The 15,019-nt window shown below is 35.2% G+C and overlaps 2 protein-coding genes across 4 annotated transcripts in view; one reads left to right on the top strand and one right to left on the bottom strand.

Moving 5' to 3' along the window:
• pcsk6 (proprotein convertase subtilisin/kexin type 6) overlaps positions 1-15,019 on the bottom strand; it is an 884,625-nt gene that overhangs the window by 125,357 nt on the left and 744,249 nt on the right. The gene's annotated exons all lie outside the window — the stretch shown is intronic.
• aldh1a3 (aldehyde dehydrogenase 1 family, member A3) overlaps positions 1-15,019 on the top strand; it is an 87,336-nt gene that overhangs the window by 6,122 nt on the left and 66,195 nt on the right. For all 3 annotated transcript variants that reach the window (XR_015494945.1, XR_015494946.1, NM_001044745.1), the window contains 1 exon segment: positions 9,354-9,483. Coding sequence is in view for 1 of the 3 variants with exons in the window: in NM_001044745.1 (NP_001038210.1) it covers positions 9,354-9,483 (130 nt within the window). In the remaining 2 variants the exon portion in view is untranslated.

Genomic DNA, 15,019 nt, shown 5'->3' with positions numbered 1-15,019 from the left:
GGAAGATAGATAGACAGACAGACAGACAGACAGACAGACAGACAGACAGACAGACAGACAGACAGACAGACAGATAGATAGATAGATAGATAGATAGATAGATAGATAGATAGATAGATAGATAGATAGATAGATAGATAGATAGATTGATTCAACTTTCCATTTTCAATGTCTCTTAAGTTGGGTTCAGCTCGTCTTCTCAGTATTGCCAGTCAGAAACTAATTCCTTTCAAGGCTAAAGTTACCTATATCTATAATGTTGTGTCTGTTTTTTTGACACTAAGGCTATAATATATAGCATAAAAATACTATACTAGCTATAGTAATATATATTACAAATACTGTAGTGTTATTCATCCATGTAAAATGCTTGTTTTAATCTGTTTTGGTAATTATTTTATATAAACAAAACTGTTTATACAAAATTTGTGGTATAATATACTACAATACACTACAGCCCTCATGAAAATAAAAATGATAGAGTAAATACTGTAGTGTTTTTGAACCATACTATAGTAAAGTGTATTTTACAGTACATAACTCTGTTAATGATTGCCATGTGTTAGGCTAGTCTTAACTAATGAACTTTTTAAGACAATAACAGTGGTGAATTGTAGTTTAACATACTCAGTGCTTGCAGAAAACTACTGTATTATGTGAATTCCTTACATACCTATAATTGTTGTTACCATAGCATATTAATTCAAGTACTTCACAACAGTATGGTTTAAAAACACTGTAGTATTTACCATACATAACTATAGTATTTTGTTGGGAGTTTTTTTTTTTTTGTTGTAAAATTTCGGGTACTAAAGTATGTATTACAGTTTATATAATAGTTAAAGTCGGGTTCACCTCGTCTTCGCTGTATTTTCAACCAGAAACTAATTCCTTTCAAGGCTAAAGTTACCTATATCTATAATGTTGTGTCTGTTTTTGACACAAGCATAGATAGATAGATAGATAGATAGATAGATAGATAGATAGATAGATAGATAGATAGATAGATAGATAGATAGATAGATAGATAGATAGATAGATAGATAGATAGATAGATAGATAGATAGATAGCATAAAAATACTAGCTATAGTAATAATACTCTAGTTTTTTGATCCATACTATAGTAAAATATATGTTTTATAATGTTTTGGTAATTCTTTAGTAATGGTGATGCAACAACTATAGTAATATAAACAAATTACCTACGATACAATTATAAACAAAACAAATATTCTACAATACACCAAGGCCCTCATGATAATAAAAACGACATAGTAAATACTATAGTGTTTTTGAACTATACTATAGTAAAATGTATTTTACAGCTTATTTTTACTGCTTATTTTTTATTTTTTACCACTGATACCATACGGAAGTCTAGTCTCGACAAGTGAACGGATAAACTGTAATGAATACTGTAGTATAATTTTTTTTTTTTATGACAATAACAGTGGGGAATTGTAGTATTTATTGTACTCTATATTTGCATTAAACTATTGTGTACACTCTCAGAAATAAAGGTACAAGAGCTGTAACTGGGGCAGTACCTTTTCAAAAGGTACATATTTGTACCTGAAAAGTCCATATTAGTACTTCAAAGTAACATTTTAGGTGCAATTGGCTACTGATAAGTACCTTTGAGGTACCACTAAGGACTCTTTAGGTACAAATTTGTACCTTTTGAAAAGGTACTGCCCCAGTTACAGCTCTTGTACCTTTATTTCTGAGAGTGTATGAGGTAAATTGTTTACATAACTATAATGGTTCTGATACTATTGCAACTGTTGAATTGCCACAGCATATTAATTCAAGTACTTCACAACAATATGGTTTAAAAACACTGTAGTATTTACTGTAAACAACAATAGTATTTTGTTCTTCATGTGGGAGTTTTCTGTAGTATAATTTGAGCCAGTGGTTCTCAAAGTGGGGGTCGGGACCCCCCGAGGGGTCGCGGGGCAATGAAGGGGGGTCGCCTGGTGATTTCCAAAAATCTATTTATTTTTATTAAACCATAAGAATTAAACATTTTTATCCATAACTATACTGAAAATAAAAATAGTCGTTTATAGTTACTATATACTATATAGTTGCTATAGTAGCTTATAGTTACTAGTTCTATTGGATTGCGACCCCTGGGGTAATTACATTATATTAAAGGCAGCAATAGCGTCAGATGCATTTTGATTTTATAACATCTGGTTATACTTTCTGGCACATTTAAAACACTGACACAAATTTAATTGGTGTGTCTGCGACATTGCATGCAAGGTTTCTGTATTTATAACCACCTCAGAGGATATTGGGCGTCGCGAGTCACTGGCATTGTTATTTTGGGGGTCGCAGACTGAAAAGTTTGGGAACCCCTGATCTAAGCCACACTACAGTTTATATAATCGTTTATACTTTATTATGCTGTAATATTCATTAACAGTTATTAACTGTATGTATATTTATAGTAAACACAATAGTTTTTACTATAAATTACTACAGTATATTTACAGTATCTCACTTGTCAAATACTCTTACTGCAAATGCTTTCAGTTGTTTTAAAGCTCTCAGTCTGAATGATTTAGGCTGAGGATGAACAGAAGAAATGACCCAACTGAGCTCAAACAGAACTGTTATTTCTGTCCAGCTGAATCCCAGAACGAGCGTATGCTAAATTATACACACATGCAGCCGTATGAAACTATGCACACTTCATCGATGATAATGGCTGCGCTGTGTTTGCATTCACGTCACACACTCGCAGTGTTCATAATCTGTCACGCCTGTCTGAATGCGTTTGTCAAACACTTCCGCAGGTGTGAGGCGTCGACGCGGTGGTCTGATCTTGGGCTCTGCTCAATTAATAGATCATACTTTAGGATTTAGATGTCTTCGAGAAAGCAATTTGACTTGGATTATAGTTGTTTCGCGTTATAGGAAAGCTATTTTTTAAATGATCCAAATCTTAAGCCAAAATGTGTGGCGTAATACACTACAATACACCACAGCACTCATGAAAATAAAGATGATATTGTGAATACTATAGTGTTTTTGAACCATACTATAGTAAAGTGTATTTTACTGTTTATATTGTAGTATTTACCACTCTGTTAATGAATCTAGTCAAGTCAAATGTTATTTATAAAGCACATTTTAAAAACAACAAGTGCTCACCAAAGTGCTGTACACACATACACCGTCTAAAACAAAGGACAAACACAACAGACACATGGCTCTCATATTGTATTAAAAGCCAAAGAGTAATGGGTTTTAAGACTAGATTTAAAACAGAAAGGGTTGTGGCCTGCATAACATGGAGAGGCAAATTATTGAGTTTGGGGGCCACCACTGCAAAGGTACAGTCCCCCCTTGTTTTTAACCTTGGGTGTGGAATAGCCGAAAGTAGCTGAGCAGCACATCTAAGTGCCCTTGATGGAGTGTACAATTGGGTTAATAAGGACAAGTATCTTGGTACTAGTCCATTTAAGCATTTAAACATCAAAACTAGAATCTTAAAATGTATCCTAAACTGTACAGGGAGCCAGTATGTGCTCCCGTTTGTGTGTCACCGTCAGCTAACGAGCAGTAGCATTCTGCACAATCTGCAGACGAGTAATGGAGGTATGACTAATACCCACATAGAGGGCATTACAAGAATTTAGCTGAGTCGAGATTGAATTATGTATAACCCTTTCGGGTCGGGTGGTTCGAAAGACCCTCCCCTCACTGACAAAGGTCCAGAATTTGTCCCATACATGAGCTCATTTGTTCTATTTTGACTGCTATGCCATAATAGATTGTGAAGATAACCATCGAAGAAGGCTTTAATGCCTTGTTTCCACTGACTGGTACAGTACGGTACGGTTCGAGTCGGTACAGGTCACCTTTATCAGGCTTGCGTTTCCACCACAAAGGGTACCCTTTTGGTGGGCGTGGTGTATGACAAAGTTTAAGTCTACGTCTTGCTCGCTCGAATAGATGTCTACAGTAAAGCTGTACGGGTCGTTCACATATAATGAGCAGCACTTCTCACAAAACAGATGCTTTATGCACATAAATACTTGCTTATAAATGTTTATTACTAACTTTTCTATGAACATGATTTGATTATAACTGCAGATCAATGACAGTGCGTAATAGGCTACTGTAACGTCTGTAATTATATAAAATAAATACATAAATGCAACAAATATGAACACATACAGCCCCTTATGGTCTCTGATATATTATTAATTACAGAAAACTACACACAGCAAACATTTAGTACTTATTTGAGTTCAAAAACACACACAATATAGCCCACAGTCAGCACAAACCTCTCATCTGTATCTTCACCAGCACATGTGAGCTCTGTTAGAGAGTCATTTTGTCATTCACAGTTTATAATAGTCCAAAGGCAAAGATAGTCATGGCAGTTTGTTCATGATTCAGTTTGCTAAAACACTTTTGCTCCTGTGTTTTGACGGCTTCTCTTTTTTTTCCGCGTTTCACTCTCGCTTCACTCTCGCGCTTGTCCTTTTTTTCTGAATGGATCAGATGACGGAGACACTTCAATAATCGCACTCACGTTATTATCATCAGCTCAAGAAGTTCGTTATATCAAATATAGAAGCGATTGCGAACTCCAGGAAGAAAGCAAATACCGCTCGCACTTTTAGACGGGCTTGTAAAACAACAACAGGACATGGTAGATTTTTCTTCTTGGCAACGTTTGTTTGAGCCCGGGTCATCCATGGCTGGTTATTATATGCATATAGTATTTCCATGTAATGTCTTGGATTTGTATTTAAAAAAACATGGCGTTTACTTTGTTTACGTTCTGTGTAGCTCCACGAGCTCGTGACGTATCTCTGTAACCAATCAGCGTTCAGCTGCACGTGTAGCTCCACCTTTTGGTACCCTTTCTCCCGTTTGGTACCCTTTCGAAAGGGTGCGGTGGGTTTGGTTTGGTACGCTTTTGAGAGTGGAAACGGCCATAAAAGCGTACCAAACCGAACCGTACCATACCGTACCACTCAGTGGAAACGGGCCATAAGACCAAGCGCAATCCTCTTTGGCTGTTGCTTCAGCGTGACTGAGGAAAGTTGAATGTGCTGGCTAGATTGTGTTTGCCTAATAAATAACAATAGGCTAGTTTTTAATTTAAAACTTGACCAGCATCTTTTTTTTCTAATGATGTAATATATTTGTTTTATTAAAAAAAGTTTTTATTCTCATTTATTTTTTTTCTAAATCTTTAAGACATGTTTTTAGTACATCAAGAAGTGTGGTGGATGACCATTTGACAAGCTAATCCAGCAAAAAAAAGTGCTTAAAAAGTATTTAAACCTAAAATAGGGCTATTAACTGCAAAAAGGTCCATATTTTAAGAAAAAAGGACCATCCCTTTCACCAGGCCGGCTATGAGCCTCTCTACGGTGGCCAGAATAAATAAGTGCTCCCTTATATATCCTCATTTAAATTATTTACTCTCTATAGGATGCAATATAGAGAAGTTATATGTAAATATACATTGGTCAGTGCCAAAGCCAAAACTGGAACTAATGTAACAAAATAACATGGTTAAAAATGTGACTTTGATAGGGAAAATATTAAATTAAATTCCAATTAACAGGAAAAAAATTGAAGAACCATAAAACAAATATGATATTTATATATAAATATAACATATATAAGGTGGAGTGGTGGCGCAGTGGGTAGCACTGTCGCCTCACAGCACAAAGGTCGCTAGTTCGAGCCTCAGCTGAGTCGATTGGCATTTCTGTGTCGAATTTTGGCGACGTAGTGGCGCAGTAGGTAGAGCTGCCGCCTCACAGCAAGAAGGTTGCTGGGTCGCTGGTTCAAACCTCAGTTGGTGTTTCTGTGTGGAGTTTGCATGTTCTCCCTGCGTTTGCGTGGGTTTCCTCCGGGTGCTCCGGTTTCCCCCACAGTCCAAATACATGCGATACAAGTGAATTAGGTAGGCTAAATTGTTCGTAGTGTATGAGTGTGTGTGTATGGATGTTTCCCAGAGATATCTATCTATTTATTAGAACTGTTCTCTGTTGTTTGTTTCTCAGTACAGTATCACAATACTGCGGCTTTGCGTAATTAAAGCCGTGCCTGCGTTGGTTTTTCACTGCCAGATCATATTAGTTTTCCTCATTCGAGTGAATGAAATTTTACAGATGTGAGTGAAGTAATGTTTTTTCGATCGCTTGTGATTGCTAATTGCAAACATATCCTGTGTTTCTGAAGTAATTTCAATAGCTCAGAGCTTTGCGTATATATGGAAATAAAGAACAGATCTGGAGATAGAGACGTTAGAGGGATCTCTCGTCGTTATTATTAAGCCATTTACAGAGGGGTTTTTTATTTACAGTCATGGATTGTGCAAAAGGAGTGTAATTCATATGTACTGTATTTCACAATTACTCTCATGCATGCAATTGTACATGTTTCCCACGCAAAACCAAGTTTTAAAGGACAGAAATGCAAAACACACCCAGCAATCTAGCGTGATTAATTTGGGAGGTTGTCGGTAGCTTGAGATCAAGCTTTAGAACTGTAATGGGGTCATTTTGTAAGGGTAATATGCTGTTTTTAAAGGGATAGATCAAATGAAAAGTCATCATTTACCCATCTTTCTCTTGTATTTATTTTCTGTTGAACACAAAAGAAGATATTTTGAAAAATGCTGATTGGCTTTCTTAGTGTTTTTTTATTTCCTACTATGGAAGTCAGATAAAATAAAAAGTCATCATTTACTCATCTTTACCTTGTATTTATTTTCTGTTGAACACAAAAGAAGATATTTTGAAAAATGCTGATTGCTTGGCTTTCCTATTGTTTTATTTCATACTATGGAAGTCAATGGCATTCCAGCATTCACTAAAATATCTTCTCATGTGTTCAGCTGAAGAAATAAACTCATAAAGGTTTAAAACCCACAGTAAATGCTTCATTTTTGGGTGAACTATCCCTTTAAGCATGCACAGAGATCCGATGTCTTACCAGCCTCCTTTGTTTCCTCTTCACATTATCATTGTGTTTTTATTTATTTATTTATTTTTTGTTTTTTGAAGGGAGCTACATTTATTAATTGTGTTAAAGTTTAATTTCTGACTCTAAAACTGTAATGGGGTCATTTATGCCGTTTTTAAAGGTATACATCAAATTAAAAGTCATCATTTATTCAACTTTCACTTGCTCCTATTTGAGTTTCTCTCTTCTGTTGAACACAAAAGAAGATATTTTGAAAAATGTTGCTTGCTTGATTTCCATAGTATTTTTATTTCCTACTATGGACATTAGTGGCATTCCAGCATTCACTAAAATATCTTCTCTTGTGTTAAGCTGAAGAAATAAACTCATAAAGGTTAAAAAAAACAAAGTAAATGCTTCGTTTTTGAGTGAACTAGCCCTTTAAGCATGCACAGAGATCTGTTGTCTTCCCAGCCTCCTTTTTTTCTTCACATTGACAATGTTTTCATGGTTTGAAGGCAGCTACATTTATAATTTGTGTTATTGTTTCATTTCTGGACCTAAAAACTGGGGTCGTTTTTAAGGATACGCTGTTTTTAAAGGAATAGATCTAATGAAAAGTCATCATTTACTCATCTTTCACTTGCTCCTATTTGAGTTTCTCTCTTCTGTTGATCACAAAAGAAGATATTGTGAAAACTGCTGCTTGCTTGATTTCCATAGTAGGAATTAAAATTGAAATCAAATCACTTTTATTGTCGCATCATCAGCAGCACGTGTGCTATGATGAGTGAAAAGTGTAGGTGCTGGCTCCAGACAGTACAAAATACAGACTATGCAAAATACAACGACAGGACAATGTAAAATTGACAGCGACATGTACAATGGTGTCCACATAGTTGTAGGAAACTATAGAAAATACTATGGAAGTCAATGGCATTCCAGCATTCCCTAAAATATCTTCTCATTTGTTCAGCTGAAGAAATAAACTCATAAAGGTAAAAAAAAAACAGTAAATGCTTCATTTTTGGGTGAACTATCCCTTTTAGCATGTACAGAGATCCGTTGTTATACCAGCCTTCTTTTTTCCCCTTCACATTGACATTGTTTTATGGTTCGAGGGCAGCTACATTTATTATTTCTGTTATTGTTTTATTTCTGCACCTAAAAACTGCTTAAAACTGTAATGGGGTCATTGTATAAGGGTAATATGCTGTTTTTAAAGGGATAGATCAAATGAAAAGTCATCATTTGCTCATCTTTACCTTGTATTTATTTTCTGTTGAACACAAAAGAAGATATTTTGAAAAATGCTGATTGCTGATTTCCTAGTGTTTTATTTCATACTATGGAAGTCAATGGCATTCCAGCATTCACTAAAATATCTTCTCATGCGTTCAGCTGAAGAAATAAACTCCTAAAGGTCTAAAACCCACAGTAAATGCTTCATTTTTGAGTGAACTATCCCTTTAAGCATGCACAGAGATCCGTTGTCTTACCAGCCTCCTTTTTTTCCCCTTCACATTGACATTGTTAAATTGTGCGAGGGCAGCTACATTTATTATTTGTGTTATTGTTTTATTTCTGCACCTAAAAGCTGCTTAAAAACTGTAATGGGGTCATTGTGTAAGGGTAATATGCTGTTTTTGATGGGATAAATCAAATTAAAAGTCATCATTTACTCAACTTTCACTTGCTCCTATTTGGGTTTCTCCCTTCTGTTGAACACAAAAGAAGATATTTAGAAAAATGCTGATTTCTTGGCTTCCTTAGTGTTTTTTAATTTCCTACTATGGAAGTCAGATAAAATAAAAAGTCATCATTTACTCATCTTTACCTTGTATTTATTTTCTGTTGAACACAAAAGAAGATATTTTGAAAAATGCTGATTGCTTGGCTTTCCTATTGTTTTATTTCATACTATGGAAGTCAGTGGCATTCCAGCATTCACTAAAATATCTTCCCATGCGTTCAGCTAAAGAAATAAACTCATAAAGGTTTAAAAAAACCAAAGTAAATGCTTCATTTTTGAGTGAACTATCCCTTTAAGCATGCACAGAGATCCGTTGTCTTACCAGCCTCCTTTTTTCCCCTTCACATTGACATTGTTTTATGGTTCGAGGGCAGCTACATTTATTATTTGTGTTATTGTTTAATTTCTGGACCTAAAAACTCCCAATGCGCATTAAAAATCTTGGCATCCTTCGATGCACATAAAAAAAAAAACAAGTTGTTTTGTATTAAATTTGTGGCTCTCAAAATGAGAACGTTTTTTGAAAATTCCCAATAAAAACGTCTATTTGAAACAGATTGCTTATAAAAATGATAACTGTATGCTTTTATGATCTCAGAATTGCTTTGAGTAAGTTAAACTCGATGCTTTTTCTTTTGTTTTTAGACTTTAGAGTCGAAGGACACTGGCAAACCTTTCCTGCATGCGTTCTTTGTCGATCTGGACGGCAGCATTAAGACCCTGAGATATTACGCCGGCTGGACAGACAAGATTCATGGGAAAACCATGCCGGTCGGTGAGTAAGACAAATAAAGCGGAGCCTGCTGAATGCGCCACTTTGTCAATTCAGCTGATTTGTTTAGTCCAGTGATTGTCTGTCATGTGGGCACTGTTACTGTGGCAACCCTGGCAATTTCAAAACTGGCTTTCTTTCTGGTTCTAGAGAGTAAACCGGGATTAAATAAGCGATGCATCACTGAATGTAAAATTGCAGTGATAATAATAATAATAGAAACATATTTGTTTAATACATATTTGAACACTTCTGTCCATACAATTGAATTGAAAAGATTACAAACCATGGTACAAACATTAGTACATCCCAATAAATATGATGAACAGTCCATTTTAATCTATATGTATTATTGTTCTATTCCTGCACATATGAAAAAATACTATAGTAATTTCTAGTAAATACTATGGTATTTTTAAACCACGCTATAGGAAGATACTTGGAATAATCTGTTGTGAATATTCTGTTGTTATTATGGTCATACAACAACAACTACAGTAATATCAATGACCCAATACTGTACTTTTCTACAACTATAAGGTGTATTACTCTACAACACACCACAGTTTACTGTAGGTAACACTCAATTATACTACAGTATTTATTACAGTGCATCAATTCACTATTTAATACTACAGTATGCTGTAGATTTCATTAATAAAGGGTTGTAGTAGGGCTGCTCGATTATGGGAAAAATCCTAATCACGATTATTTTGGTCATAATTGTAATCACGATTATTCAGAACGATTGTTGGTTGAAGTCAAACTTATTCGCCCTTCTGTGAATTTTTTTAATACATAAATATTTCCCAAATAAAGTTTAACAGAGGATTTGTTTTACAGTATTTCCTATAATATTTTTTCTTCTGGAGAAAGGCTTATTTGTTTTATTTCGGCTAGAATAAAAGCAGTTTTTAATATTCTGAAGCTCAATATTATTAGGCCCTTTAAGCTATATATATATGTGTGTGTGTGTGTGTGTGTGTGTGTGTGTGTGTGTGTGTGTGTGTGTGTGTGTGTGTGTGTGTGTGTGTGTGTGTGTGTGTGTGTGTGTGTGTGTGTGTGTGTGTGTGTGTGTGTGTGTGTGTGTGTGTGTGTGTGTGTGTGTGTGTGTGTGTGTGTGTGTGTGTGTGTGTGTGTGTGTGTGTGTGTGCGTGCGTGTGTGTGTGTGTGCGTGTGCATGTGTGTGTATATACACACACACACACACTCAGACTAATAACTGATTCATTTTATCTTTGTCATGATAACAGTAAATAATATTTTTCAAGACACTTCTATACAGCTTAAAGTGACATTTAAAGACTTAACTAGGTTAATAAGGTGAACTAGGCAGGTTAGGGTAATTAGGCAAGTTATTCTATAACGATGGTTTGTTCTGTAGACTATCGAAAAAAAATTAGCTTAAAGGGGCTAATAATTTTGTCCCAAAAATAGTAAAAAAAAGAAAATTTAAAACTGCTTTTATTCTAGCCAAAATAAAAAAATATGAGTTTTTCTAGAAGAAAAAATATTATCAGACATACTGTGAAAATTTCCTATATATATTATATATATATTATAAACTCTGTATATATATATATATATATATATATATATATATATATATATATATATATATATATATATATATATATATATATATATATATATAAACTTAAATATATATATATGTAAGCTTGCATATATATATAGATTATCTGCAGAAGAAACTACTGTTATTTGATGACTTGCATAATTACACTAATTAAGGCTTTGAATGTCACTTTAACCCCTTCAGACCTGAATTATGTTCCGAATTTCAGAAAAATGGGATGTCATGTGATGTCCATTGTAATGGCCGCAGGGTCTGAAGAGGTTAAGCTGAATAATAGTATCTTGAAAAATATGTAGTAAAATATAATGTGCTGTCATCATAGCAAATACATAAGAAATCAGTTACTAGAAATGAGTTATTAAATCTGTTATGTTTTAACTGTGCTTTAAGCATCTTCACTTTACAAAAAAAAACTTCAGCTAAAATATCCTTCAGCCAAGAGCAGTGAGGGATTTTCCCCTTTTGTTGTTGGATTAATAATAAAAACATGCAGCAGCAGGAATATTGTGCGCTGTCTCTTTAAGAATAGTGCGGCTCTGATATGGTTTCTCTTTCACGTGTCTTTTGATGCTCAACTTGTTTGCTTTTTACACAAATGAGGGTTAATATGAATAATAACTTAACACTGCGCTCTGAGCTAAGCACGGCGCGCACACACACACACACAACAGCATATGCTCTTTCACACTTTCAAAAATATGAATGATGCGCATCACGAGCTGCAGACGTTACATTACAGTACATGCTTTTAGTCATTTTCACATGGAACTGAGCTTTGCAGAGCAACAAGTGTGTACAACTGGAAAAGAAGCGGTATATGATGCAATAATCGTTTATCTCGATTAAAGGTTTTTCATAATCGTGAGAAGCCAAAATCGAAAACGGATTTTGAATTAATTGCACAGCCCTTGGTTGTAAGTAGTTTAATTTACAATATAATACACTTTACTATAGTATGTTTGTATTTACAAACATACTATAGTAACACTATAGTATGTTTGCATAGTATACTACAGTAAAACACTATAGTATTTACTATGAATTACTACAGTATATTTTTTCATGTTGTTGTTTTTTACTGTATAATTAGTTGAATATGGGGCGAGGCAGTGGCGCAGTAGGTAGTGCTGTCGCCTCAAAGCAAGAAGGTCGCTGGTTCGAACCTCGGCTCAGTTGGCGTTTCTGTGTGGAGTTTGCATGTTCTCCCTGCCTTCGCGTGGGTTTCCTCCGGGTGCTCCGGTTTCCCCCACAGTCCAAAGACATGCGGTACAGGTGAATTGGCTAGGCTAAATCCGTAGTGTATAAGTGTGTGTGTGAATGTGTGTGTGGATGTTTCCCAGAGATGGGTTGCAGCTGGAAGGGCATTCGCTGCATAAAAAACTTGCTGGATAAGTTGGCGGTTCATTCCGCTGTGGCGACCCCGGATTAATAAAGGGACTCAGCCGACAAGAAAATGAATGAAGTTGAATATATATATTTAAACACTTCTGTGCAATTTAATTTTAATTTAAATAATATGAAGGCCTAATAAATGACGTTTGTATAATATTCATAATAAAAGTAAAAGTTGTGTGTAAAAGCTATACTTTCAGCAGTTATACATTGCAAAAATGTACAATTAAAGTCTCTTAAAACTTTGATTCTCCCCCCCCCTGCTGCATTTATTTAATAAAAATACAGGCAGTCAGTAAAATCAGTGTGAAATATTATTTAGATTCAATTTGAATTTGTTTTAAAAATGCAAAACTACTAATCCCAGTTTAAAAATCCCAAAGCCCACTTTTTCAGATATCTGCAGGTGCTTGACTTTACACGTAAGAATTTTCCCTCTTTTCCTGCCCTCCCTAAACAAAATCCTATTGATCAACTTTTTCCTGATGACGCAGAACAAAGTAGAACCATTTCAGGTTTATATAGTAAGCTTGCATCATTCTAGATCTACACAAAGAGACTCCTGGCACCTAGACCTTAATATTAGTTTGACAGACGAGGACTGGAATGAGGCTATACATAGAATCTATAGATGCTCTATTTGTGCCTTATTCAATTTAAAGTGGTACATAGACTTCATCTTTCCACGGCCAAGCTGGCAAGGATGTATTTCTCTGTTGACCCCATCTGTACAAGATGCAAGCAGTCCCCTGCTACATTAGCCCATATGTTTTGGTCATGTCCCAGTTTATCTGTGTTTAGGTCAAATATTTGTTTATCTTACTCCAGAATATTTTGTAAAGATGTTTGTTCAAATCTCTTAACTGCTATCTTTAGTATTGTATATGAAAATAACAATTTGTCAAAAAGTGAATTGGACTGCATTGCCTTTACTTCTCTCCTAGCAAGACGCTTGATTCTAATCAATTGGAAGCAATCATTTCCCTCTTCTTTTAAACAGTGGGCCAATGATGTGTTGAATTTCCTTAGTTTGGAAAGAATAAGATTCCGTTTAAATCGTTCCGGGTCCAAGTTCACTGCCATGTGGCGTCCTTTCATAAATTATTTCCAAAGCCAAGTGTAACTGTAAGTGGACAAAATGATGCTGTCAGGTTTTGCTTGTACTGATGTTGTCTTCATTTTATTTAATTTTTTGTCTTTGTTTATATGCACACAATGTTAAAGCCCTATGTTTATATTTATGTTGTGTTGCTAGTTATGCCGATTAATTTTTTTGACTACTTAAATAAATAAAAAAGGGGGAAAAAATGCAAACTAAATTTTCAGTGGGGCGACTTTGTGGCTCAGTGGTTAGCACTGTCGCCTCACAGCAAGAAGGTCGCTGAGTCGAGTCCCGGCTGGGTCAGTTGGCATTTCTGTGTGGAGTTTGCATGTTGTTCTCATGTTCTCATGGGTTTCCTCCGGGTGTTCCGGTTTCCCCCACAGTCCAAACACATAGGTGAGTTGAATAAACTGAATTGTTCATAGTGTATGTGTGTGTGTGCATGAGCGTGTATGGGTGTTTTCCTGTACTGGGTTGCAGCTGGAAGGGCATCGGCTGTGTAAAACATATGCTGGATAAGTTGGCAGTTCATTCCACTGTGGCAACCCCTGATAAGCAAGGGACTAAGCCGAAGGAAAATGAAGAGATTAATGACTGAATTAATGAATGAATTTTTCGTCTGTCTTCAGTGTCACATGATCCTTCAAAAACATCCTAAATCTCTAATTTGATAATCAGTAGACATTTATAAATCATTTCTTATGTATTGCTGTAAAATACTGTTGTGTAAACTGTTAAAGGTGCAGTATCTGAGTTTGACACCCTGTGGTTGAACTAGGTATTGCACTCCTGGATCAAAACACACATAAGCGCAAGTTTTTTTTTTCGTTCATGTTTTTTTTTTTTTTTTTTTAGACATACACAAAACAAAAATACAAAGACAACATAAAATGCCTGACACAAAACATAACTATACATATGGTAATATACATACATAGTAAAGTCAACAGGCAGAAGAGTCGTTGTTCATACTTGTTCCTGATTAGTTTGCAAGGAAAACCCAGGAGAAGGGACAAAGGGTCTATGTTATGTAAACTTTTAAAGGTGCAGTATGTAATTTGACACCCTGTGGTTGAACTAGGTATTGCACTCCTGGATCAAAACACACACAAGCGCAAGTTGCCAGATTGAGGACCAACGGGATCTGACTATCAAGCCTAAATGCTGATTTAAGGCTGATTTAAGTCGTGTTTTATATAAAAGTAACAGCACGCGCTAGAAGGAATATTTTCATATTACTAGGAGTTTTTGTCATAACCAACACCTGAAACGTATATTTTAGAAATGGCTTCAATTTTTTTGCAGCTGAACAACTGGATAAACTGACAATGATCTCCTCAGGTACACCTCGTGTGCTTTATTCAGTGTTAAATGCTAATATTGTGAGTTTGAATGCCATTTTACATGACATTACATTTATTACATGATAATACTTTTTTTGTTTTGTT

This window comes from Danio rerio, chromosome 7, assembly GCF_052040795.2.
Source record: "Danio rerio strain M-AB ecotype USA chromosome 7, GRCz13ab, whole genome shotgun sequence".
In the NCBI taxonomy this organism is placed as follows: Eukaryota; Metazoa; Chordata; class Actinopteri; order Cypriniformes; family Danionidae; genus Danio; species Danio rerio.
The sequence above is the reverse complement of the archived record's forward strand: the minus strand, read 5'-3'. Positions and strand labels throughout refer to the sequence as shown.